At 43.0% G+C, this 25,877-nt stretch overlaps 1 protein-coding gene across 8 annotated transcripts in view; it reads right to left on the bottom strand.

Moving 5' to 3' along the window:
* Positions 1-25,877, bottom strand: part of LOC115146335 (palmitoyltransferase ZDHHC14-like) — an 89,321-nt gene that overhangs the window by 47,540 nt on the left and 15,904 nt on the right. For all 8 annotated transcript variants that reach the window (XM_029688358.2, XM_029688354.2, XM_029688352.2 and 5 more), the window contains one exon: positions 5,316-5,476. In XM_029688358.2, coding sequence (XP_029544218.1) covers positions 5,316-5,476 — 161 coding nt within the window. The remainder of the gene's footprint in view (positions 1-5,315; positions 5,477-25,877) is intronic.

The following is a 25,877-nucleotide window of genomic DNA, read 5'->3' as shown; positions in this document are numbered from 1 at the left end:
TACTGAAAATGTTTCTAAAACGACGTTGAAGGCGGCTTATGGTAGAGAAATAATAATGCTCTGGTGGACATTGCTGAGGTCAGCATGCCAACTGCACGCTCCCTCAACTTGAGATAACAGTGAAGAGGCGATCCAGGATGCTGGCCTTCTAGGCAGAGTTGCAAAGAAAAATACATATTGACTGGCCAATAAAAATAAAATATTAAGATGGGCAAAAGAACACAGACACTGGACAGAGGAACTCTGCTTAGAAGGCCAGCATCCCGAAGTCACCTCTTCCCTGTTGATGTTGAGACTGGTGTTTTGCGTAACATTTAATGAAGCTGCCAGTTGAGGACTTATGAGGTGTCTGTTTCTCTAACTAGACACTCTAATGTACGTGTCCTCTTGCTCAGTTGTGCACCGGGGCCTTCCACTCCTCTTTCTATTTTGGTTAGGGCCAGTTTGCGCTTTTCTGTGAAGAGAGTAGTCCACAGTGTTGTATGAGATCTTCAGTTTCTTGGCAATTTCTCGCATGGAATAGCCTTCATTTCTCAGAACAAGAATAGACTGACGAGTTACAGAAGAAAGTACTTTGATTCTGGACATTTTGAGCCTGTAATCAAACCCACAAATGCTGATGGTCCAGATACTCAACTAGTCTAAAAGGCGGACAGTTTTATTGCTTCTTTAAATCAGAAAAACAGTTTTCTGCTGTGCTAGCATAACTGCAAAAGGGTTTTCTAATGATCAATTAGCCTTTTAACTTCTCTACGGTAGTGTAGATTTAGCTGTGATCTGATAGGGGTGTCAGTGGGCTGACTGAACACTCTGAGAGACTGGGTTGAGGTCAGTAATAAAGTAGTCTACAGTAAGGTCTACTACTGCCAAGGTATGTTCTATAGGTGTACCTAGAGTAGGAGTCCCCTCAAAGCCTACCATGGACTATGTACATACCCAGCGTGTTTTTAGTTTTTATTTGATTTCACCTTTATTTAACCAGGTAGGCAAGTTGAGAACAAGTTCTCATTTACAATTGCGACCTGGCCAAGATAAAGCAAAGCAGTTTGACACATACAACGACACAGAGTTACTTACACATGGAGTAAAACAAACATACAGTCAATAATACAGTATAAACAAGTCTATATACGATGTGAGCAAATGAGGTGAGATGGGAAGTAATGGCAAAAAAAGGCCATGGTGGCAAAGTAAATACAATATAGTAAGTAAAACACTGGAATGGTAGATTTGCAGTGGAAGAACGTGCAAAGTAGAGATGTGACCCATTTTTGTTGGTTATGTTCTCGTAGTGGTGTCTAGGGGGCTATATCTCTCTTCCTCTGTGACCCAGTCCCTCCACTATTCCAGAAGAACCAGATCCATGACTCAATGTGCTTATATTTAGTCATTCACTCACCAAACATCAGACCTGGTCCTGTGAACCCACGGCTCGTTACCTTCAACACTGTCTTTCAAATGGAATCAAACTAATTAAAAACAACCAAGAAACAGAACCAAAATACAGTTAACAATAAATACTTTTGGATGAGATACTATGTTCTCTCATCTCTCATAGGCCCAGGAGTCTGTTTCAAACATAAACACTGCTAGACAATGTGGGCTTGTAAAAATAAAAACACAGCAATTTGAGTTGAAGTGGTGGCTCTATCAGCCCATTTACAGACGGGCTGCCAGACTCTGGTATTTTCCCACAACATATTAACCCAGGCAGGCAGGGAGATGATGACAGGAAGCCGAGTTGCCAGTGAGTTTCTAGTCTGTGTCGGCACAGTTACAACTCTGTTAACACTGACAGTTAAAACCCATCATCAGCTTCATGACACCATACGCTGTAAAGGAAGTGACTATTTCATACCAGCAGCAGAGTGGGCTGTGGAATCCTAATCAATCCAGCGAAGAAGAGCAGACAACAAACCATGTTATGTCAACACTGCATACTCACACGTTCTCCTAATGCTGTGAAGAACACAGAGACAGAGCACCACTAATAAGAGAAAACAAGACTTGCTTCTCTGCAGACAAGGCCAGTCTTCTCCTCAGAGACTTGCTGTTAGTGTGTGTGTGTGTGTGTGTGTGTGTGTGTGTGTGTGTGTGTGGTTATATAAGGATGCTGCACTACTAGAGGAGAGGAGAGCATGGCTGTCTGGGCTGTTCTGAGGAGGAATGGGAACAGTACAACAGTCAGCCTGAGAAATACAGTCTGGAAATGTGAGGAATGAGCCCTGACGTACGTGTGTGTGTGTTTGATGGAAAGGGAGATGGAAAAGTTGGTGACCGAGAGCAGGCCAGAGAGATTAATGCAATATAGTGAAAGAAAGAGAAAGAGGGGAAAGATGGATCCAGGAATGTGAAGATTGAGTGAAGACAGAGATAAAACAAAGAAACAGTGAGTGAGTGTCCAGAGCAGAGGATGCCAACACCTTGTAGGAGCTGGATCAGGGTAAGTGCTGGATCAGGGTAAGTGCTAACAGATTTGCTCTAATGCATCTGCATATCATCCAGCCATACCATGAATAGAGCATTACAGTGGGCAATGGTTGGGGGGGGGGGGGGGGGGGGTGCAGAGAGTCAGCATTTAAAAGGGTCAATCAGCAGTTGCTACATCCATTTCTGGACTTGTAAATTCATTATATTTACTCAATAATATAAACTTATAAATGCTTCATGATCTTAGTTGAACTGTCCTACCCCATCAAAACCCAAAACATAAGATAGTTTTACTCCAATATTCGTAAACAAAGTAGATGTTAAAAACTGAAAAGCCTCAAAACATGGTTAAAGCTATCATTTTGATATCATCGATGGTCAGTCCTTGCATCCATAGCAGCTTATGAATTTGAGAATGATTACATTCCTCCAGGCCCATTCTTCAGGTTTTTACCAAAACACTGGCAGTGAGTGTACGTTGTTGTTGTTTAAATAGCTCATTGGACCTTTAACATGGCTTTTTCCTCTCTCCTCACTATCAGAACAACCAGGGATCTTTTTCTGTCAGTGGGTTGAACCTGGGATTCCTGAAAAAAAAGAGCTATAGCCTGAGGTGGTTGTATGGGTAGCATTAGTCAGGACTGCAGCTTTCACAAACTGGAGGAATGCTCTGTACTTGGCCTGGATGTGTGCCCCAACATACTCCTAAAATCATCATTGTGCAATAGCTGGATCCAGAGGTTTCTATCAAGAAGAGGTAAATATACAGTTCTGGCTGGATCTAGGTAGCAGCAAATCAATGCTTGGTACACCACTACAGATATACCATTGGACCTGGGCAAGAGGCAATTTGTTTGGACGCTGACAATGACAAACATGGGCATGGTAGTGGAAGGTGCTCCTGGGATGGACTACAGAGCTACTGCACTAAGAACATGGGAGACGTAGTTTTGAAGAGGTGTAATGGGCTCAAGTTCCCACAGCAGATGCAGGGCAGAGTTCATTCAGAGTGCATTCTCTGATGCCACACACGTTGACATTAACCGAATGGGGGGCAGAGCGAGTGCTACCATGCCTCCGCTCCCTCCCAAAGCTTAAGTCTCCAAACAAGATGAATAAAAACACCACTCTGCTGTTTGTTTAATGAGGGCCTGAAGAACAACTCCTGATTCAGACTCCTGACACAGATAAGAGCATAATACAGTGTGTGTACAAAACATTAACAACACCTTCCTAATCTTGAGTGGCACACCCTCTCTCCCTCAGAACAGCCTCAATTCATTGGGGCATGGACTCTACAAGGTGTTGAAAGCGTTGCACAGGGATGCTGGCATATGTTGACTCCAATGCTTCCTACAGTTGTGTCAAGTTGGATGGATGTCCTTTGGATGTCCATCCTTGATAGACACAGCAAACTGTTTTCAACTGTTCTTAAAAACCCAGCGGCATTGCAGTTCTTGACACAAACTGGTGCGCCTGGCACCTACTACCATAACCAATTCGAAAGACACTTTTTGTCACATTCTGAATGGCACACATACACAATCCATGTCACAATTGTTTCAAGGTTTCAAAATCCTACTTTAACCGGTGTCGTCCCCTTCATCTACACTGACTGAAGTGTATTTAACAAGTGACATCAATAAGGGATCATAGATTTCACCTTGTCAGTCTAATGGAAAGAGCAGCTGTTCTTAATGTTTTGTACACTCAGTATCTCGAAGGAGTTAATGTATATAGATTATCATATAAGAGATTCACAGTGGGAAAGTACAGTAGCTAGGTTTCACCAAAAGCTGCTTAACATGAGTCTATCAAAAGTGAGAGAAACGATATAGGCCTATACTTCCAAATGTATTTATTGGTCTTAAAGTTGATCACGTCTCGTATCAAATGTGAGGTCTCAATGAAAGAGGAAAAAAACGGATTGCCCGCCAGACAGACACTTGAACAAACATTTCATCATCAGCATCATCATCATCCGGGGAAGCGCCAGACTTGGCAGCTTCTATAGCTAAGCAAAGCTTCATTCCACAGAGCAGCTCAGAACGGCTCTTCGGATTCCTCAACTCCTTGCACATTGACTCACGATGTCAACTCCCATTTCAGGGGTGTCAAAATTGGATTCCCCTAAGAATCGACTCCTGAGATTCAGTATTTTTAGGATGGAGGAGACCGATTAGTTTGCCACACTTCCGGCAACACAAACACTCGCATATTTCAAAGCGAGGAACAGAGAGAGAGGAGAGGGGCACATTATAGGCAGGTAGGTCCTAATGGCAAACAGAATCAGAACTGTGCACTAGGCCCATCTATCTTCAATCAACAGCAATGGATGCAAAATCACTCAACAAGGCCTATCATCAGTGATTAGGCTTTAAAGATGAGCGAGATGCAACAGTTTGCTCTCACAGTACCTGCGAACGTGCATGAGTTTGTTTACAGTGTGGTAGCCAGGGCACTAAAACAGAGGAGAAGTTAGTCTCACGCTTCAACGCTCTTAGTTGTTGCTGAAATTGACCCACTATGCCAGGGCTATTCAACTCTTACCCTACGAGGTCCAGAGACTGCTGGTTTTCTGTTCAACCTGATAACAATGAATTGCAAGCACCTGGTGTCCCAGGTCTAAATCAGTCCCTGATTAGAGGGGGGAAATTATCAAATGCAGTGGAACTGGCTTCGAGGTCCAGAGTTGCATTTGAGGGCACTATGCTGTTTACTTTCTGCAACAACAAAAAAAGGTTAGGGATTTTTCTTAATGTTAAGGACCCCAATTTGGTTTAAACATTTTCATGTTCACACCCCTAGGAGAGAGTGTTTGTGGACAGGGATGATTGAGAAGGAGGGATAAATACAGTACATAGAACTAATAGAAGTCTTCTTACCGATCTGTCTCTCCAGGTCTGCAGCCTCATCAGGTGTAGCTCGGGGCAGGACCCCCGGGTCACTGAAGCTCGTCCTGAAGAGAGTCCCCAGCACAAAGACAAATAGCACCCCCCCTATCACTGGGATGGCTGGGGTGAGCTGCACCGACAGGAAGGGACAGCTAAGGGAAAGAAAGATGAGAGAGAGAGGCAGAGTTAGACTCACAGATCCTCAGTATATGCAAGTCCTGAAGTATTCAGAGTAGGCTGCGCTAAGTCAAACATACGACTATCATGAGAATCGCCGGCACGTGTTTGCTGGACAAGAAAGTGTCGTTTCGGGAAGTGGGTATAATTATCCTCCACACCCAGCCCCATTTCAAAGCAGAGCGTAGATATTAGATATGGAGACTCATGACCTCCGTTTACAGACAATTATCCGGACGCCTGTCTCTATCCCACCCCCTCAGCACCCTCCTCCCCCTGGGCCAGGGCTTCCCCAGTGTCTGCCCTGTAATCTGATCTAATGACAGATCATTGAGTTTTATCCCGTTAGTTAGGTCTGATCTTGCAGGTACTTATTACTGTAATCGCTTTATCATTAGAGCTGATATGGCCAGGCCATGCACTGTCTCTTCCGATTTCATTACTGACGAGGAGCCCGGGGGCAGATGTGAGGCATTCCTTGAGGGGGATATTAATTCATGTGTGATATGGAGTCCTTATGGTTTATCAAACAAACAAAATGTCATTCTGTTACTTTAAGTCGGACACTTACTATGAAAAACTGTACTACAGAGTTGAGCCTTGCTCAAAAAGTCCTGTACCACACTGAATGATGTGACCACTGTAGGCCAGGAATAGAAGGACGAGGAACAGCACCTGATCGGACTGGTAAAACCGTTCATCATTTCAAACACACGTCAAAAAATTTCATTATCAAAAACACTCATCATTGAACGGTCCCCAAATTCACAACATAGAAGGAGAGGTGATCCTAAACATGCTTTAGTCTCTCAGATAGGATGGATTGTTATGAGGCAAGATGACATGGAACAGGGCACAGAGGGAGGGATTATTATTATTATTCCATTAGTATGATGTTCAACAGCAGGAGGACAGCAGTGCTGCCGTTCACAGAGTACTTACGCTCTCATTCATTGACTGTGGTTTGAAAGTCAATGCCAAGCAAAATCACATTTGATCATAAAGGCCAAGCTAAGGACTCTAAAAGGAAGTGATAGGTTGCTGAGAGTGATAAGTGGGAGAAAGGTAGCATACATCCCTGTATGTGTAGACAGAGGCGAGAGGGGAAATGATCTATAGTCATGTTTACATCAGTGTTAGTTGGCACTATGTGAGAACCTGAAAACATGGCATGCTAGGAAATACTAGGTACTAGGGGTGTGCCGAGTAATCGGACAAAACGGGGATCGTAACGGATATGGGCAATTTTCTGGATACAATTATGATCAGAGTATTTTTTGTAATTAGCTGTGATCGAAGAAAAAGAAACTCAGGTGCCAGCATACACCTTTCTCGTGTCAGTCATGTGCGAGGTTCTACGTGGTCTAAAGAACTCATCTGGTTACTTTGCCTGTCTGTAAAGAACAGGGCGGGCTCTACGTTCATCCTGCTTACCCATATCCGTTACGATACTCGGAAAGGCACTGGAGCAACGAACCGCCCTTGCTGTCTCTGCCTGGCAGGTTCCCCTCTCTCCATTGGGATTCTCTACCTCTAACCCTATTACAGTCACTGGCTTACTGGTGCTCTTCCATGCCGTCCCTAGGAGGGGTGTGTCACTGACGTGATCTTCCTGTCCGGGTTGGCGCCCCCCCTTGGGTTGTGGCGTGGAGGAAATCTTTGTGGGCTATACTCAGCCTTGTCTCAGGATGGTGATTGAAGATATCCCTCTAGTGGTGTGGGGGCTGTGCTTTGGAAAATTGGGTGGGGTTATATCCTGCCTGTTTGACCCTGTCCGGGGGTATCATCGGACGGGGCCACAGTGTCTCCCGACCCCTCCCGTCTCAGCCTCCAGTATTTATGCGGCAGTAGTTTGTGTGTCGGGGGGCTAGAATCAGTCTGTTATATCTGGAGTATCTCTCCCGTCTTATCTGGTGTCCTTTGTGAATTTAAGTATGCCCTCTCTCCCTTTCTTACTCTTGGAGGACCTGAGCCCTAGGACCATGCCTCATGACTACCTGGCCTGATGACTCCTTGCTGTCCCCAGTCCACCTGGCCGTGCTGCTTCTCCAGTTTCAACTGTTCTGCCTGCGGCTATGGAACCCTGACCTGTTCACCGGACGTGCTACTTGTCCCAGACCTGCTCTCTCTAGAGACAGCAGGAGCAGTATAGATACTCTGAATGATCTGCTATGAAAAACCAACTGACATTTACTCCTGAGGTGCTGACCTGTTGCACCCTCGACAACCACTGTGATTATTATTATTTGACCCGGCTGGTCAGCTATGAACATTTGAACATCTTAGCCATGTTCTGTTATAATCTCCACCCGGCACAGCCAGAGGAGGACTGGCCACCCCTCATAGCCTGGTTCCTCTCTAGGTTTCTTCCTAGGTTCATTGTTTGGAGTTTTAGTCTGGGTTTCTGTACAGCACTTTGACATCAGCTGATGTAAGAAGGGCTTTATAAATACATTTGCTTGATTGCCCTGATTGGGGAGAGAAGTTGAATTCCTCCATAATTTCACCTGATCACTTTTCCTCCATGTTTTTGGTCTGATAATATAGATTGCTGCTGCCTGCACCTATGATAAATCACACAGCAAGGACATTTGCTATCAAGCTATAAATGTGTAAAATATCTTACAAGCATGGGCAAGTAAAAAATAAAAAAAATGAAGTAAAAATAATGAAAACGCTGTGACAGAAAACTTGTCTGCCTACTGCAAGTTGAGGGACACAGACGCACACACCTAATTTGCAGTGAGAACGTGCAGTGAGGTATTTTGCCCACATCTACTTAGGCATATTAAAAAAAACATTTTTTTCCCGATCACCAATATCATCTGATCCGACTATAAACTGTACATTTACAGATACGATTATGAGTATGGCCAAACCCTACTAGGTATGCAAAGATATTGTGAATCAGGGAGCATTGGTGGTTGACTATCCAGCAGAGTTATGGCAGAGGCCTGTTCCATCACCATTCTCCAGATGGCAACACCTTGGGAGCCTGGCCATATCCACAGTGCTACAGAACCAGGGTCGCAGCCAGGGTCAGAAGGTGGGAGCCAGCACTCCCACCAACCTGGCCACACTATTATAAGCCTACCATTCTTTGGTGCTTGAGTGGAGGATGGGAGTCCAAAGCTGAAGCTAAGGAACCAACAATGTTGGTTCAAATGTTGGTTTAAAGTAACCATCTCAGCTTTCAGATGATCTCACGTCAACTAGCATAAATTCATGCAGCCAAAACTTCAAGAATTTTGGCCAAGATGTGAGAGGTGGGTATTGATGGCCAGATTGTGTGTGTGACTGACCGAGTCTTCCAATCCACTGGCTGTCTTTTCTGGGTGGCTGCATCAGGTGGCTGCATGTGCCTGGCTTGCTGGCCTGCCCCCACGGCACACCCTGGTCAATGCCCATCCCAAGTTCCCATCCCTCAGTAAGGCTGCTGCCAGGAAAGCTGAAGGACACTACATCCTGTAAGCCTTATTAATACCACGACTGGGCAGCAGCTGCTGTCGCCAGCTTGCTAACACACCAAATCTGGACCTGCTATAAAAAGTGATCAAGTAACAGTGAAACAGCAAAAGTAGCTCCTGTTTCACCAAGTTCCCAGAGCAGCAGAGAAAATGAGTTCCCACAGAAAGTGAGGGTAAAAGTAGAGCTGTGTGGATGAAACATGGTGGTAGTGTCCTCTGTCCTGTTGTCTGGGACATCAGCTAGGGTCTACTCTGCACAATGATGGAATAATAGCAGCGCTGGCTGGACTAATATCCACGTTTCCCGTTCTGCCAGAGATGGACTAAATGTGATCTGCTGTGTGCCTGGAAATTGTCTGTGTGTGTGTGTATGTGTCTGAGCACTGACTCTTCCACAGTCACATGCTGGTAGAGTAGAGGGTATAGCAGACTTACAGACCAGAGGCAGATCATAGTGAACCTCTTTCTACAGCTCAACCAAGGGTGAGCATACATACCAACTCACTGACATCATCACCCACTCTGACAGTCTGGGAGAGAGAGACAGGGAGACACACAATTAAGTGCACGGGTGATAGTGTAGCAACGGAGTTGCAAAGACTGACTACGAATGCATACAACCCACTCCATGGTGAAGCGCTCATTCCCATGAGGTAGTACAGACCCAGTGGATCCCCCTCCACCTCTGTCTGTTGAGAGATCATGTCGTTCTGAGCACAGCTGTCCCTTTGAGGAGAGATTACAGTGAGGAAGATGTACTCCAGAGGCCTGCTCCTGCCCTGCCTGACGATGTAATCCATTACCAGGCCAAATCCTCAGAGCCAAGTTGAGCCCTGCTAGAGCTGGAGCTTGATATATATAGCCCATCACCACCATGACCCTGCAGTATAGAAGGCCAGAGTGGAGCTAAGAGTCATTCACTCTGACCATAGCAGTCCAATAGTGTGTCCATCAATCCAGAGCCATTGTCTGCTAATTAATTTGTAAGTCGCTCTGGATAAGAGCGTCTGCTAAATGACTTAAATGTAAATGTTAAATGTTAATGATGGAAACCGCTAAGCAAGATGGAATAAAACTACAGTTTGAATGTCTTTCTGCTGTCATCATATGGATGGTATAGATACCTGTGGACGCTAACCTGCCACCTCGGTGGGAGGGTTAACCCAGGCGAGGATGAGCAGAGTGATTGTTCCTTTCTGCTCTTGATGCATCCTGGGCTTGTTGGGTAGGGGGCAGTATTTTGATGTTTGGATGACAAACGTTCCCAAAGTACACTGCCTGTTACTCAGGCCCAGAAGCTAGGATATACATATGCATGGTAGTATTGGATAGAAAACACTCTAAAGTTTCCAACACTGTTAAAATAATGTCTGAGTATAACAGAACTGATAAAACCTGAGGAAAATCCATCCAGGAAGTGGGAGTTTTTGATGTGGGTAGTTTTCAATTGAATGCCTATAGATTATCTAAATGGTTAGGACACAGATTGCAGTTCCTATGGCTTCCACTAGATGTCAACAGTCTTTAGACATTGTTTCAGGCTTGTTTTCTGAAAAATTAAGAAGAATGAGACCATTTTGTAAGTGGACTGTAGAATCAAGCAGAGCACCCCCCCCCCCCCCCAAAAAAAACAGACAACCAGAGGCCACACTAAGCTTACACTGTTGTTGTTTTGGGATAGGCTATTATCACTACTGATGTAGGATTTTAATTTGATCACTCTTTTGCTGCTGATACATTTTCTGCACAGCAGGAAATGCAGATGAGCTTCATGATTTACACAATTCACCGAAAACACTCATTAACACAAGGTCTTAAATTATTTTTTACCTTTATTTAACTAGGCAAGTCAGTTAAGAACAAATTCTTATTTTCTATGATGGCCTAGGAACAGTGGGTTAACTGCCTTTTTCAGGGGCAGAACGACAGATTTTTACCTTGTCAGCTCGGGGATACGATCTTGCAACATTTCGGTTACTAAGCCTAGTGGTTAGAGCGTTGGACATCTGCCGCCCAGGTTATTAATAACAGTACTGCACTTTTCGTGTTGCCAAATTTTGGCCAGCTAATAGTCTAACCACCAATCCAGCAACATTATGGACTAAACATTAAAATCCTGTTGCTGCACGATTATTTTGCTGCGACAATATTGGTCACATTTTGATTCTACATCTGTTGTAGTACACCACAGTGGGCAGATGAATAAATCTCACAGATGACCTGAATCTCTGGTCCCTACCGCTCGCATTTCTTCTTGCTCTGGAGAGCTCACACAGTAATGGAGGGTGATTTTGAGCATTTTGAGCCCTAAGCACTCATGTGTTTATCCCTGTCAATGCAGGCCAGATGCAAGGCTTGCTGATCGATTGAATTTACAACACACAGCAGGCTGGAGGGGCCTAATCCCTGCCTATTTTGCTCCAGCTAAAGTGAAGAGGAACCCACAGGACCTACTGTGACATGAAATCCATTCAAGGTGAGCTGGTCTCATCTGTAGGGAATGGACAAGGTTTAACAGTTCAATGCCTTAGAAAGAGATAGGTGCCTGAAAATGTAAGACATGAAGAGCAAAGCGTATCACGACGAGGAGTAAAAACAAGGTAGACCTAATTGTTTGAAAAGCACTAGGCTACACTACTGGCCGAAGCGGTTTGACACAAGAAAGAGATCTAAATGCAATGACAAGTGGAAAGGTTTCAGGGGCAGTCTCTCAAGCTTTTACAGACTGTAGGCTATGTTGGCCAGGGAAACCACCGCATACAACCCTTGGACAGTTTGTTAGCTTTTGACGACTTACATTAAATTCCAAACCTGTCACGTTACAGTGCCTTGCAAAAGTTACAAAAATTACAACCTGTAATTAAATTGATTTTTTATTTGTATTTTATGTAATGGACATACAAAGTAGTCCAAATTGGTGAAGTGAAATGAAAAAAATAACCTTTCAAAACATTCTAAAAATATTTAAACGGAAAAGTGTTGCGTGCATATGTATTCACCCCCTTTACTATGAAGCCCCTAAATAAGATCTGGTGCAACCAATTACCTTCAGAAGTCACATAGTTAAATAAAGGCCACATGTGCACAATCTAAGTGTCACATGATCCGTCACATGATCTCAGTATATATACACACACACACACCTGTTCTGAAAGAGTCTGCAACACCACTAAGCAAGGGGTACCACCTAGCAAGCGGCACCATGAAGACCAAGGAGCTCTCAAAACAGGTCAGGGACAAAGTTGTGGAGAAGTACAGATCAGGATTGAGTAATAAAAAAATATCAAACTTTGAACAACCCACTGAGCACCATTAAATCCATTATTAAAAATTGGAACGAATATGGCACCACAACAAACCTGCCAAGAGAGGGCCGTCCACCAAAACTCATGGACCAGGCAAGGAGGGCATTAATCAGAGGAAACAATCAGACCAAAGATAACCCTGAAAGAGCTGCAAAGCTCCACAGCGGAGATTGGAGTATCTGTCCATAGGACAGCTTTAAGCCGTACACTCCACAGAGCTGGGCTTTACGAAAGAGTGGCCAGAAAAAAAGCCATTGCTTGAAGAAAAAGATAAGCAATCACGTTTGGTTTTCGCCAAAAGGCATGTGAGAGACTCCCCAAACATCTGGAAGAAGGTACTCTGACTAGATGAGAGTAAAATTGAGATTTTTGGCCATCAAGGAAAACACTATGTCTGGTGCAAACCCAACACCTCATCACCCCGAGAATATCATCCCCACAGTGAAGCATGGTGGTGGCAGCATCATGCGGTGGGGATGTTTTTCCATCGGCAAAGACTGGGAAACTGGTCAGAATTGAAGGAATGATGGCACTAAATACAGGGAAATTCTGGAGGGCAACCTGTTTCAGTCTTCCAAAGATTTGAGACTGGGATAGAGGTTCACCTTCCTTCAGGACCATGAATAGTTATGCATGCTCAGCTTTAGTTTATTTTGTCTTATTTCTTGTTTGTTTCACAATAAAACATATTTTGCATATCTTCAAAGTAGTAGGCATGTTGTGTAAATCAAATGATACAAACCCCCCAAATATCCATGTTAATTCCAGGTTGTATGGCAACAAAATAGGAAAAATGCCAAGGAGGGCAAATACCTTCGCAAGCCCCTGTATCCTAAAATATAACTCATTAACATCACAGCATGGTTGAGGGAGGGAGGCAAGCCTTCTTTGGCTTGACTGTTGTCGAGGTAACAATTCATTCCAAATAATTGTATCTTCTTTGCCTAAGCCTATAGGCTGGCTAGGTGTTGTAATTACTTGTTGATGGAGTGATCAAACATTGACTTTGTATTTTAAGTTGTCAAGCTTTCATGAAAGTCCACTGAAGAAAAATTTAAAACTCAACATGAAATAATTTCAAAGATTTTACTTGAGTTAGTTCATAAGGAAATCATTCAGTTGAAATAAATTAAATAGGCCCTAATCTATGGATTTCACATGACTGGGAATACAGACATGCATCCGTTGTCACAGATACCATAAAAAAAGGTAGAGGCGTGGATCAGAAAACCAGTTAGTATCTGGTGTGACCACGATTTGCCTCATGCAGCGCAATACATCTCCTTCGCATAGAGTTGATCAGGCTGTTGATTGTGGCCTGTGGAATGTTGTCCCACTCCTCTTCAATGGCTGTGCGAAGTTGCTGGATATTGGCGGGAACCTGAACATGCTGTCATACACGTTTGGGATGCTCTGGATCAACATTACTTTCTCTCCACAGAACACGTTATCTGGTTGCTAAGCAACAGTTTGTCTAGACGAAACCAGTCTCATGCTAGCTCATTTAAATTGTTCAAACTAAATACATACTGCAATATCAACCACAAAACCTATTTTCTTCGATTTTAACCTGTTGTCTCTCTGGCTCAAAATACAACATGCCTTTTTTTGCATTTCTGGTACCAACATTTATGCCGGTATGGTACAGAAAACAGTATGACAGTCTGGATACCGTCCAACCCTAGCACAAAATACATAATCCAATATCTCAACCAATGAACGGCCTCCTGACTGTGTAGACTAAATGCAAAGTTTACTGACAGACACTAAAGGAGTGTGCTTCCCAAATGCGCCGATAACTACTGCCTCTGTCATCAGCTCTGGCGCTGGGAGACAAGCCACATGTAATGGAGGAAGAGTCAGGTAACAGTGTGTTAACCTCTCTAGGGTATGTGGGACGCTAGCGTCCCACCTGGCCAACATCCAGTGAGATTGCAGAGCGCCAAATTCAAATACAGAAATACTCACTATAAAAATTCAGAAAAGATACAACTATTTTACATTGGTTTAAAGATTAACTTCTTGTGAATCCAACCACGGTGTCAGATTTAAAAAATGCTTTAAGGCGAAAGCATACCTTACAATTATTTGAGAACATAGCCCAGCAGACAAATCATTACAAACAGTAACCAGCCAAGTAGAAGAGTTACACAAGTCAGAAAGAGATAAAATAATTAACCTTTGATGATCTTCATATCTCTGCACTCAGAAGACATTCATTTATTCAATAAATGTTCCTTTTGTTCGATAAAGTCTCTTTATATCCGAAAATCCAAATTGTATCCATAAAGTTCATAGAAACATGTCAAACAATGTTTATATTCAATCCTCAGGTTGTTTTTAGCCTAAATAATCTATAATATTTCAACCGGACAATAACGTTGTCAATATAAAAGGTAAACAAGAAAGGCACTCTCTCTGGTCGTGCGCATGAAAAAGCTCTGACACGGCAGGGTCCACTCATTCAGACTGCTCTTACTCCCTCATTTTTCAGAATACAAGCCTGAAACAATTTCTAAAGACTGTTGACATCTAGTGGAAGGCATAGGAACTGCAATTTGAGTCCTAAGTCAATAGATCCTGTAATGGCATTGAATAGAAAACTACAACAACAACAAAATCCTACTTCCTGAATGGATTTTTCTCAGGTTTTCACCTGCCAAATCAGTTCTGTTATACTCACAGACATTATTTTAACCGTTTTTGGAAACTTTTGAGTGTTTTCTATCCAGATCTACTAATTATATGCATATCCTATCTTCTGGGCATGAGTAGAAGGCAGTTTAATTTGGGCATGCTTTTTATCCAAAATTCCAAATGCTGCCCCATACCCTAGAGAAGTTAAGGGGTGACAGGGTGATGGATATGGACAAATTCCAAGCGGAGGCCATTAAGGAGGGCAGACCCTGCTACATCAGGCCTTTATTTTCCCCACAGACATGGATCTACTGCACCAATTTCAAGACTGAAGACTTTCAATCCATTCCTTATATTTCAGTTCAGTGCCAAACTCTGAAAATAAACCAGAGCTTTGAAAGGGTTAGCCTATAGTTGTCATGGAGACGGACACTATTCATTGTCAGTCATGGGGAAAGTGGTTACTGTGGAAACAACCACAAGTGAACCGAGTAAACTGACAGCAACAAAGAGGAGAAAGACGGGTAAAAAGGAGGTATGATGGAGTGTAAATCCTTTTCATTCCAACAAACCATCAACTTATAGAGGAGTCTGAATTCAGCTTTTGCTTTGATATAGAAATTGTGGCAGCAAACAAGATGGAAGTCATTACAGCGTAGGGAGACAATTTGGCTTGTTATGTGAATGGGGGGGGGTGTCTTTTATAACTTCTGTTGTCTCTTGGCATAACTTTCCTCTTCTCAGTTTAAGACATGTTTTTTTCTGTGGTTTAGCACAAAGGGAATTGAGTTACTTTTCCCCTGCCACATGTCATTACACAGTACACAGAAATCTGATAAACATTACTGCAGTCTGACCATCGACTGAGTTGTTTTGTGTATTTGTGCATGAGTTAATGTATGATGTAGCCTAAGGGTAATATGCCAGAACCCCACACATGCTTACGTTCCTTAAAGTCAGGTCCTCAGAGCAGGCTGAATTAGCCCATGTTGAAAGGTTTAGACTGAAATCTAAACTTGTCTCTATAACGCTCTCACTGTGCTGCTTCTAATATCATTCTAGGTCTACACTGGTCCAGGACATTTCAAACAAGAACAATGATCGTGATAAAGATCCACTGTCTCACGCAAACTACGCCTACTTAATTTGGATTCTCATACCAAGAATAAAGAGCATACTATTCAAAGTTATTGGATATATCCAAAGTTCCTGTATTTCTCTACATGAGCGCTGTGGGAATAGAAATGTTAAAAATCCAACCGTGGGATAATGTTCTGACCTGCATGAAGTTATGACTGACAAATCAAAACAGAGAATACAAAATAAACAAACTGGGTCACTTTCTGTGCAGGAAAGGGTTAACTTGTTTCTTGGCCTATGTGATCAGTGTGCACAGAGGTCAGCGATAGCAAAGACAGTGAGTGAAGCAGTTGGTCCATTTTGACCAAAGCAAGCAAAACTACCTCTTCTAGGGCTTGTGTTCACATTCCAGGCGTGTAACATCTCCAAAAGGATGTAGAGTCCGGAATCAAGTTAGGTACCCATGGTTCTCTGTGGTTGACCCCCCCCCCTTCAACATTTTTTAAAACAAATCAAATCAGCTGGCGGGTGGAATGAATAACAATTTCAACCTGCGGGTCGGCTTGCGGTTCTGAACAATTATTTTGCGGGTTGTTTTAAAATCAAAATATTTGTTTGACAAACCCAGAAGCTAGTAGTGTTGAATTGTGTTGCGAATGTCATTAGGCTGTGAGCAGTGAGGCAGACACAGCCTAGGGTTCCAGCCACGCAGCTTGGAACAGTTCCCTGTTACTTGTTCTTGCTGCGTGGCTGGGAGCCTAGGCTGTGTCCATTGGTAGGTCTATTTGTGTGGAGCTGAAACGTTTAAATTTGTCCATTTGCAGGGAAAAATTCAGTTCGCCACGTGACAATGTTTATTTTCCTTGACACCTAGCTTTCTAACAGAAGAAAGAAAAAGGTTATGACGGTGAAACACACCATTGTGGAAACCAGTTTACCAGAAATCCAGTTTAGAAGGATTTGAGTCATCGTGGACAAGGAGGACAACAACCTGGTAGATGGATACACAGCCTGGAGAAGTGCAAGCAGGTATTAGTTTACTGAATTATCAGTTATTACATTCATTCGGCTTTCATTCATTTAGACTATACAGCGGTCATATAAAGTTTAAACCCATGCGGCTGGTAAACCTTTGAGCTATTAGCCTACAAAACAAACGTAAGCTATTTTTGCAGCCTATAGACTATTCGATTTTGAAAATGTATTTAAGTTTCAATTAAATATTTGACCATCTAAACAACATTGAATGTCAAATCAAATCAAAGTTTATTTGTCACGTGCAACGAATACAACAGGTGTAGACCTTACAGTGAAATGCTTACTTACAGGCTCTAACCAATAGTACAAAAATTGTATAAAGTGAACAATAGGTAAGTAAACAAATAAACAGTGAAAAGATAGTGAAAAATAACAGTAGCGATTCTATATAGACACCGGTTAGTCAGGCTGGTTGAGGTAGTATGTACATGTAGATATGGTTAAAGTGACTCTGCATATATGATGAACAGAGAGTAGCAGTAGCGTAAAACAGGGGTTGGCAGGTGGTGGGACACAATGCAGATAGCCCGGTAAGCCAATGTGCGGGAGCACTGGTTGATCGGGCCAATTGAGGTAGTATGTACATGAATGTATAATTAAAGTGACTATACATGTATGATAAGAGAGTAGCAGCAGCGTAAAAGAGGGGATGGGTGGGGGGAGGCACACAATGCAAATAGTCCGGGTAGCCATTTGATTACGTGTTCAGGGGTCTTATGGCTTGGGGGTAAAAACTGTTGAGAAGCCTTTTTGTCCTAGACTTGGCACTCCGGTACCGCTTGCCATGCGGTAGTAGAGAGAACAGTCTGACTGGGGTGGCTGGGGTCTTTGGCAATTTTTAGGGCCTTCCTCTGACACCGCCTGGTATAGATGTCCTGGATGGCAGGCAGCTTAGCCACAGTGATGTACTGGGCCATACGCACTACCCTCTGTAGTGCCTCGCGGTCGGAGGCCGAGCAATTGCCGTACCAGGCAGTGATGCAACCATGCTCTCGATGTAGCAGCTGTAGAACCTTTTGAGGATCTCAGGACCAATGCCAACTCTTTTAGTTTCCTGAGGGGGAATAGGCTTTCTCGTGCCCTCTTCACAAGTGTCTTGGTGTGTTTGGAACATTCTACTTTGTGGGTGATGTGGACGCCAAGGAACTTGAAACTCTCAACCTGTTCCACTACGATGAGAATGGGGGCATGCTTGGTCCTCCTTTTCCTGTAGTCCACAATCATCTCCTTAGTCTTGGTTACGTTGAGGGATAGTTTGTTATTCTGGCACCACCCGGCCAGGTCTCTGACCTCCGATAGGCTGTGTCGTCGTTGATCAGGCCTACCAGTGTTGTGTCGTTTGCAAACTTGATGGTGTTGGAGTCTTGCCTGGCCATGCAGTCGTGGGTGAACAGGGAGTACAGGACTGAGCACGCACCCCTGGGGAGCTCCAGTGTTGAGGATCAGCGTGGCAGATGTGTTGCTACCTACCCTCACCACCTGGGGCGGCCCGTCAGGAAGTCCAGGATCCAGTTGCAGAGGGAGTTGTTTAGTCCCAGGATCCTTAGCTTAGTGATGAGCTTTGGAGGGTACTATGGTGTTGAACGCTGAGCTGTAGTCGATGAATAGCATTCTCAGATAAGTGCTCGTTTGTCCAGGTGGGAAAGGGCAGTGTGGAGTGCAATTGAGATTGTGGATCTGTTTGGGCGGTATGCAAATTGGAGTGGGTCTAGGGTTTCTGGGATAATGGTGTTGATGTGAGCCATTACCAGCCTTTCAAAGCACTTCATGGCTACGGACGTGAGTACTACGGGTCTGTAGTCATTTAGGCAGGTTGCCTTTGTGTTCTTGGGGACAGGGACTATGGTGGTCTGCTTGAAACATGTTGGCATTACAAACTCAATCAAGGACATGTTGAAAATGTCAGTGAAGACACCTGCCAGTTAGTCAGCATATGCCCAGATCACACGTCCTGGTAATCTGTCTGGCCCCGCAGCCTTGTGTATTTTGACCTGTTTAAAAGTCTTACTCACATTGACTACGGAGAGTGTGATCACACAGTCGTCCAGAACAGCTGATGCTCTCATGAATGCCTCAGTGTTGCTTGCCTCAAAGCGAGCACAGAAGTGATTTAGCTCGTCTGGTAGGTTCATGTAAAGGTATTGTTTTGTTATGTCGGCTATAGGCTTTCATTAGGTAACGAGGCTTTTTTTCCAAAGCAATTTGAGTTTTCAATGTGCCGAATCGTGAAAATAAGACAGGCCTATCGTTCTTCATTCATGGCATGGTTTCCTCTCATCCAAATGTTGAATAGACACGCAGACAAATTAATTAATGCAGGGAATGGGATAAGCCTAATAGCCTACAGTCGTGGCCAAAAGTTGAAAATTACACAAATATTAATTTTCAAAGTCTGCTGCCTCAGTTTGTATGATGGCAATTTGCATATACTCCAGAATGTTATGAAGAGTGATCAGATGAATTGCAAAGTCCCTCTTTGCCATGCAAATGAACTGAATCCCCCCAAAACATTTCCACTGAATTTCAGTCCTGCCACAAAAGGACCAGCTGACATCATGTCAGTGATTCTCTCGTTAACACAGGTGTGAGTGTTGACGAGGACAAGGCTGGAGATCACTCTGTCATGCTGATTAAGGAAACACGTGCCCTCATCATTGCTTTGCACAAAAAGGGCTTCACAGGCAAGGATACTGCTGCCAGTAAGATTGCACCTAAATCAACCATTTATCGGATCATCAAGAACTTCAAGGAGAGCGGTACAATTGTTGCGAAGAAGGCTTCAGGGCGTCCAAGAAAGTTCAGCAAGCGCCTGGACCGTCTCCTAAAGTTGATTCAGCTGCGGGATCAGGGCACCACCAGTACAGAGCTTGCTCAGGAATGGCAGCAGGCAGGTGTGACTGCATCTGCACACACAGTGAGGCAAAGACTTTTGGAGGATAGCCTGATGTCAAGAAGGGCAGCAAAAGAAGCCACTTCTCTCCAGGAAAAAACATCAGGGACAGACTGATATTCTGCAAAAGGTACAGGGATTGGACTGCTGAGGACTTGGGTAATGTCATTTTCTCTGATGAATCCCCTTTCCGATTGTTTGGGGCATCCGGAAAAAGCTTGTCCGGAGAAGACAAGGTGAGCGCTACCATCAGTCCTGTGTCATGCCAACAGTAAAGCATCCTGAGACCATTCATGTGTGGGGTTGCTTCTCAGCCAAGGGAGTGGGCTCACTCACAATTTTGAACACATCCAAAGAACACAGCCATGAATAAAGAATGGTACCAACACATCCTCCGAGAGCAACTTCTCCCAACCATCCAGGAACCGTTTTGTGACGAACAATGCCTTTTCCAAGCATGATGGAGCACCTTGCCATAAGGCAAAAGTGATAACTAAGTGGCTCGGCGAACAAAACATTGATATTTTGGGTCCATGGCCAGGAAACTCCCCAGACCTTAATCCCATTGAAAACTTGTGGTCAATCCTCAAGAGGCTGGTGGACAAACAAAACCCCATAAATTCTGACAAACTCCAAGCATTGATTATGCAAGAATGGGCTGCCATCAGTCAAGATGTGGCCCAGAAGTTAAATTGACAACATGCCAGGATTGCAGAGGTCTTGAAAAAGGTCAACTTTTAGCCACGACTGTACTACTCTGGAGTCATAAAACAATTGATATTAGAGGTCGACCGATTAATCGGAATGGCCGATTAATTAGGGCCGATTTCAAGTTTTCATAACAATCGGAAATCTATATTTTTGGGCACCAATTTTATTTTTTATTTTTTACACCTTTATTTAATCTTTATTTAACTAGGCAAGTCATTTAAGAACACCTTATTTTCAATGACAGCCTAGAAACGAGGCAGAACAACAGATTTGTACCTTGTCAGGGGGATTCAATCTTGCAACCTTACAGTTAACTAGTCCAACGCTCTAACCACCTGCCTCACGAGGAGCCTGCCTGTTAGGTAAGTTGCTAGCTAGCATTAAACTTATCTTATAAAAAACGACTGTCGTTGCTCCAATCTGTACTTAAACATCAATGCCTTTTTTAAAAAATCAATACACAAGTATATATTTTTAAACCTGCATATTTAGCTAAAATAAATCCAGCTTAGCAGGCAATATTAACCAGGTGAAATTGTGTCACTTCCCTTGCTTTCATTGCACGCAGAGTCAGGGTATATGCAACAGTTTGGGCCGCCTGGCTCTTTGCGAACTAATTAGACAGAATTTTACATAATTATGACATAACATTGAAGGTTGTGCAATGTAACAGGAATATTAAGACTTAGGGATGCCACTCGTTAGATAAAATACGGAACGGAATAAACATTTTGTTTTCGAGGTGATAAGTTTCCGGATTTGACCTAAGGCTCGTATTTCTGTGTGTTTATTATAGTTAAGTCTATGATTTGATATTTGATAGAGCAAAAAGGCCAATTACTGATTGTTATGAAAACTAATTAAATCGCCCATGCTGATTAAAATCGGTCGACCTCTAATCTATATGCCCTCGAAGAGTATGCATAAGCTCAAATATGTATATGGATTTCAAACAAATCCCCACAACAACCATGTTTTACACTCAGTTTCAACCTGCTGTTGAACTTCTCTCTTCAAATTGATCATGACAGTGAGGTGAGTTTTAAAAGCATGATATTGTTTTGATGATAAGTGTTTGATGTGATTTTCGATTTCATTTGCATTGATGTTAGAGTGGTTAGAGGGACAATAGAACCCTGAGTACCAGGCCATTAGGACCTGATGGAGGGACAATAAAACCCTGAGTACCAGGCCATTAGGACCTGATGGTAGTTAGCGAGTTGGGTACTACCAACGCATGTCCAGACTACATAACAGGAGATTACCGTGACTCAACGGTCATGTGGAATTTTGCTGCAGTCATGACTGCCAGTGTGGCGGTAATACAGTCACTGCAACAGCCCTATCCGGGACTGCAATTACAGCATAGCTAGGCCACCCAGTCACCCAAAATAACAAAGAGTTCGGTCTAAACCTGCAATCTCATTGCCCAGCGTAGCTCAAGGCAGTGTCACTAAATCCTTTGCCTCCCCCCTCCCAAGTTCTTAACCTTTTTGGGATAGGGGGCAGCATTTTCACTTTTGGATGAATAGCGTGCCCAGCGTGAACTGCCTCCTACTCTGTCCCAGATGCTAATATATGCATATTATTATTAGTATTGGATAGAAAACACTGAAGTTTCTAAAACTGTTGATGTCTGAATGATGTCGGAGTATAACAGAACTCATATGGCAGGCGAAGACCTGAGACAAATCCAACCAGGAAGTGGGACATCTGAGGTTTATAGTTTTTTAAAGCTTGGCCTACCAAATACACATTGAGATATGGATAAAGCTGCACTTCCTACAGCTTCCATTAGATGTCAATCATCTTTAGAAACTTGAAGGAGGATTCTACTATAAAGGAGGGGCTCATGAGACCTCTGAGTCAGTGGTCTGGCAGAGTGCCTTGGTCTCATGACGCGCGCTCCCGACAGAGTTACCTCTCGTTCCAGTGCTTTTCTTCAGACAAAGGAATTATCCGGTTGGAATATTATTGATGTTTTATGTTAAAAACATCCTAAAGATTGATTCCATACATTGTTTGACATGTTTCTAAAAGACTAACGGAACTTTGAGTTTGTCTGGACGAAGTGCCTGTGCCTCATGAAGATGGATTACTGGGCTGAACATGCTAACAACAAGTGGCTATTTGGACATAAATTATGGACTTTATGGAACAAAGCGGTAATTTATTGTCGAACTGGGATTCCTGGGAGTGCCTTCTGATGACAATCATCAAAGGTAAGTGAATATTTATGGTGTAATTTCTAACTTCTGTTGACTCCAAAATGGCAGATATTCCTCTGGCTTTGGGTTCTGAGCTCCGTTCTCAGATTATGCTTTTTCCGTCAAGTAAAAAAAAAAATCTGACAGAGGTTGCATTAAGGAGAAGTCTATCTTTAATTCTGTGAATAACAGTTCTAATATCAATGTTTATTATGAGTATTTCTGCAAAATCTCCAGATGTTTTGGAATCAAAACATTACTGCACGTAACGCGCCAATGTACACTGAGATTTTTTGATATAAATATGCACATTATCGAACAAAACATACATGTATTGTGTAACATGATGTCCTATGAGTGTCATCTGATGAAAATCAAAGGTTAGTGATTCATTTTATCTATATTTCTATTTTTGGCTGGGAAAATGGCTGTGTGTTTTTTTGGACTTGGCTATGATCTAACATAATCATATGTTGTGCTTTCGCTGTAAAGCATTTTTGAAATCGGACACGATGGGTAGATTAACAAGATTTGCTGTATTGGACTTGTTAATGTGTGAAAGTTACATATTTCCCAAAAATATTTTTGAATTTTGCGCGCTGCCTTTTCAGAGGAATGTTGTCGAGGGGTTCCGCTAGCGGAATGCCTGCGCTAGAAAGGTTAAGAGACCTCACAAAAGCAAATAAAACAGTGATTTCAGGCATCATTAAATCGGGTTTCATGAGATCTGATGGCAAACTGCAGCGGGGTCAGACCCGGTCTTCCGACATTCTTTGGACGGGTTGTTAACGGAGTCAGATTCCGGGGTACGATGTCCCACATCTCCCTCCAAGCATGGTGCACCAAGCCTCAGCTATGTCTCGTCAATTTCCCCTGCCCTGCCACAGCAGCTCTTTTTCCTTGTTTTATAACTGGTTTTCCACCTCTCTCGGCTTAAGGGTCAAACTGCCGTCTTCCCCCCCTCCCCTCAGAGTTGATCCATTGGGTATTATAGCACTGACCTACTTTATCAGGAGGGAAATATTCCATCCCTGAAACGATTCGTCTCAAATGAACAGCGTACCACCGGAAAAATTACACCCACAGAGCCCTCTCAGCTTGCACGTTCTCCAGCTCTTTCTCTGATCGCGCCACTCTCCTCCCTCAGAGCCCACTGCGAGTGCTGGTAGCTGGTGATGCGAACCAATGCCCAATCTGGAAGTTTGGCCTAATTGTTATGGAGGCCTTTCTCTTTTCTCTTTTAAATGCATGAGGATGACAACCAAAAAAAGGCTATCCAGAATTAACTAGATAGGGCAGATGATATGGGCTTGTCAATTCACTACAACTGTGGTTTGAATTATAGCTGTGGACTGTGAAATTAGTGAAAGGGGGTAGAGGGTTTTAACGACAACAGTGTGGGAACACATTGGCTTTTGAGAAATAACATTTAAATCACGAACCAACTGAGGGGGTCCCGAAAACTGACATCACCTAACCTTACCATGGCACAGAGGCAATTGGCTGCTTTTAATAGCAAAGACAGTCAATTAAAAGTTTGTGACAGTTCACTGTAGGAATGCAGGAAGGGAGTACATCATGAGACTAACTTCCTAACATGATAGATGACAACAACAAAAAATGTGCCTGTATGCAACTCCATTATCTGACCATAAAAAAATAAAAATATAGTCTTAAATGTTTGGACCAAGTTCACAGGTAACTTATTAGATACTTTGTAGTCATGTTGGGCGAGTTGGAACCGGTGTATTTTTTTAATCAAACGCACCAAATAAATGTACATTTTGGTGATATAAAGAAGGAATTTATCGAACAAAAGGACCATTTGTGATGTTTCTTGGACATTTGAGTGCCAACAGAAGATCTTCAAAAGGTAAGGCATGAATTATATTGTTATTTCTGACTGGTTGAAATATGATTTTCATGTGTTGGTATGCGGGGCACTGTCCTCAGATAATCAGATAATGGTCTGCTTTTGCCGTAAAGCCTTTTTGAAATCTGACACTGCTGCTGGATTAACAAGAAGTTCAACTTTATTTTGATGTATTACACATGCATATTTTGTCCATTTTTATTATGAGTATTTATGTTTTTGAATTTGGCGCGCTGCAATTTCACTGGATGTTGTCAAATCAATCCAGTTACCAGGATTCGAGCGGGAAGGGATCACTAAGAAGTTAAAGCAGACTGTACAAATCCATGGAGGATGATGTGGGTTAGGATTATGCACTGCTGCGTACCATATGGGGAGTTTATTTGGGTTTCGGAGCTTACCATCACTTTCAATTTAAAAAAAGTTTAAATTGCGTCTCAGACATAAACATGCATTTACATTCCATGTGTGACATCTTGACTCCATCGTACGTTTACCACAAGCAGACTGTTTCATGCATTTCACTAGAGGAACCTCCACATGTGGTGCCTTTATGTTGAAGCACTGAAGTTCTACAGAAGTGACATCAGCCCATCAGTCAAAAACACCAACACTGCTTCAGATCAGCCTATGGCCTAGATGGACAGTTCAACACTCCTTGTCTAGGCAAATGGTATGCCTAACACTAAATTGCCAATATTCCAGTTAACTCACTGTCATCACCACATAAAAACACAGATGAGACTATAGGAACACACCGCCCCTCTGCAATTTAAACAAATAGTTTGGTAATGAATCAAAGGACAAACATTTATGAACTTTCTCCTCATTACTAAAACGAAGAAATTTAAACACAGTGATTTGAGTTTCGCGTTTTGAGCCAAGAGGTCAAAGGCCAACAAAACACTAGAGATGCTTGAATCTGAGCCAAGCCCATTTCCCCTCCTACAACCTACACCACAGTCTAGGGACATTTAAAATTAATCTGTGCTGTTTTCAGTAAGAAGCAATACCATTCTGAAACAGGAAGAGGAAGCAAATTAACAGTCAATCAGGATTCTGTTTGAGCAGTCTCTTGGAAATACTCTGAACATGAGTCAGAAGTGTCAGATCCATGTCCTGTTGAGCCGGGTTCAAAAGCAATAGACTCAAGAGAGTAAGTTGATCA

The sequence above is a fragment of the Oncorhynchus nerka genome, linkage group LG18, assembly GCF_034236695.1.
Source record: "Oncorhynchus nerka isolate Pitt River linkage group LG18, Oner_Uvic_2.0, whole genome shotgun sequence".
Lineage (NCBI taxonomy): Eukaryota > Metazoa > Chordata > Actinopteri > Salmoniformes > Salmonidae > Oncorhynchus > Oncorhynchus nerka.
Note: the sequence above shows the minus strand (reverse complement) of the source record. Positions and strands in the feature narration are given on the sequence as shown.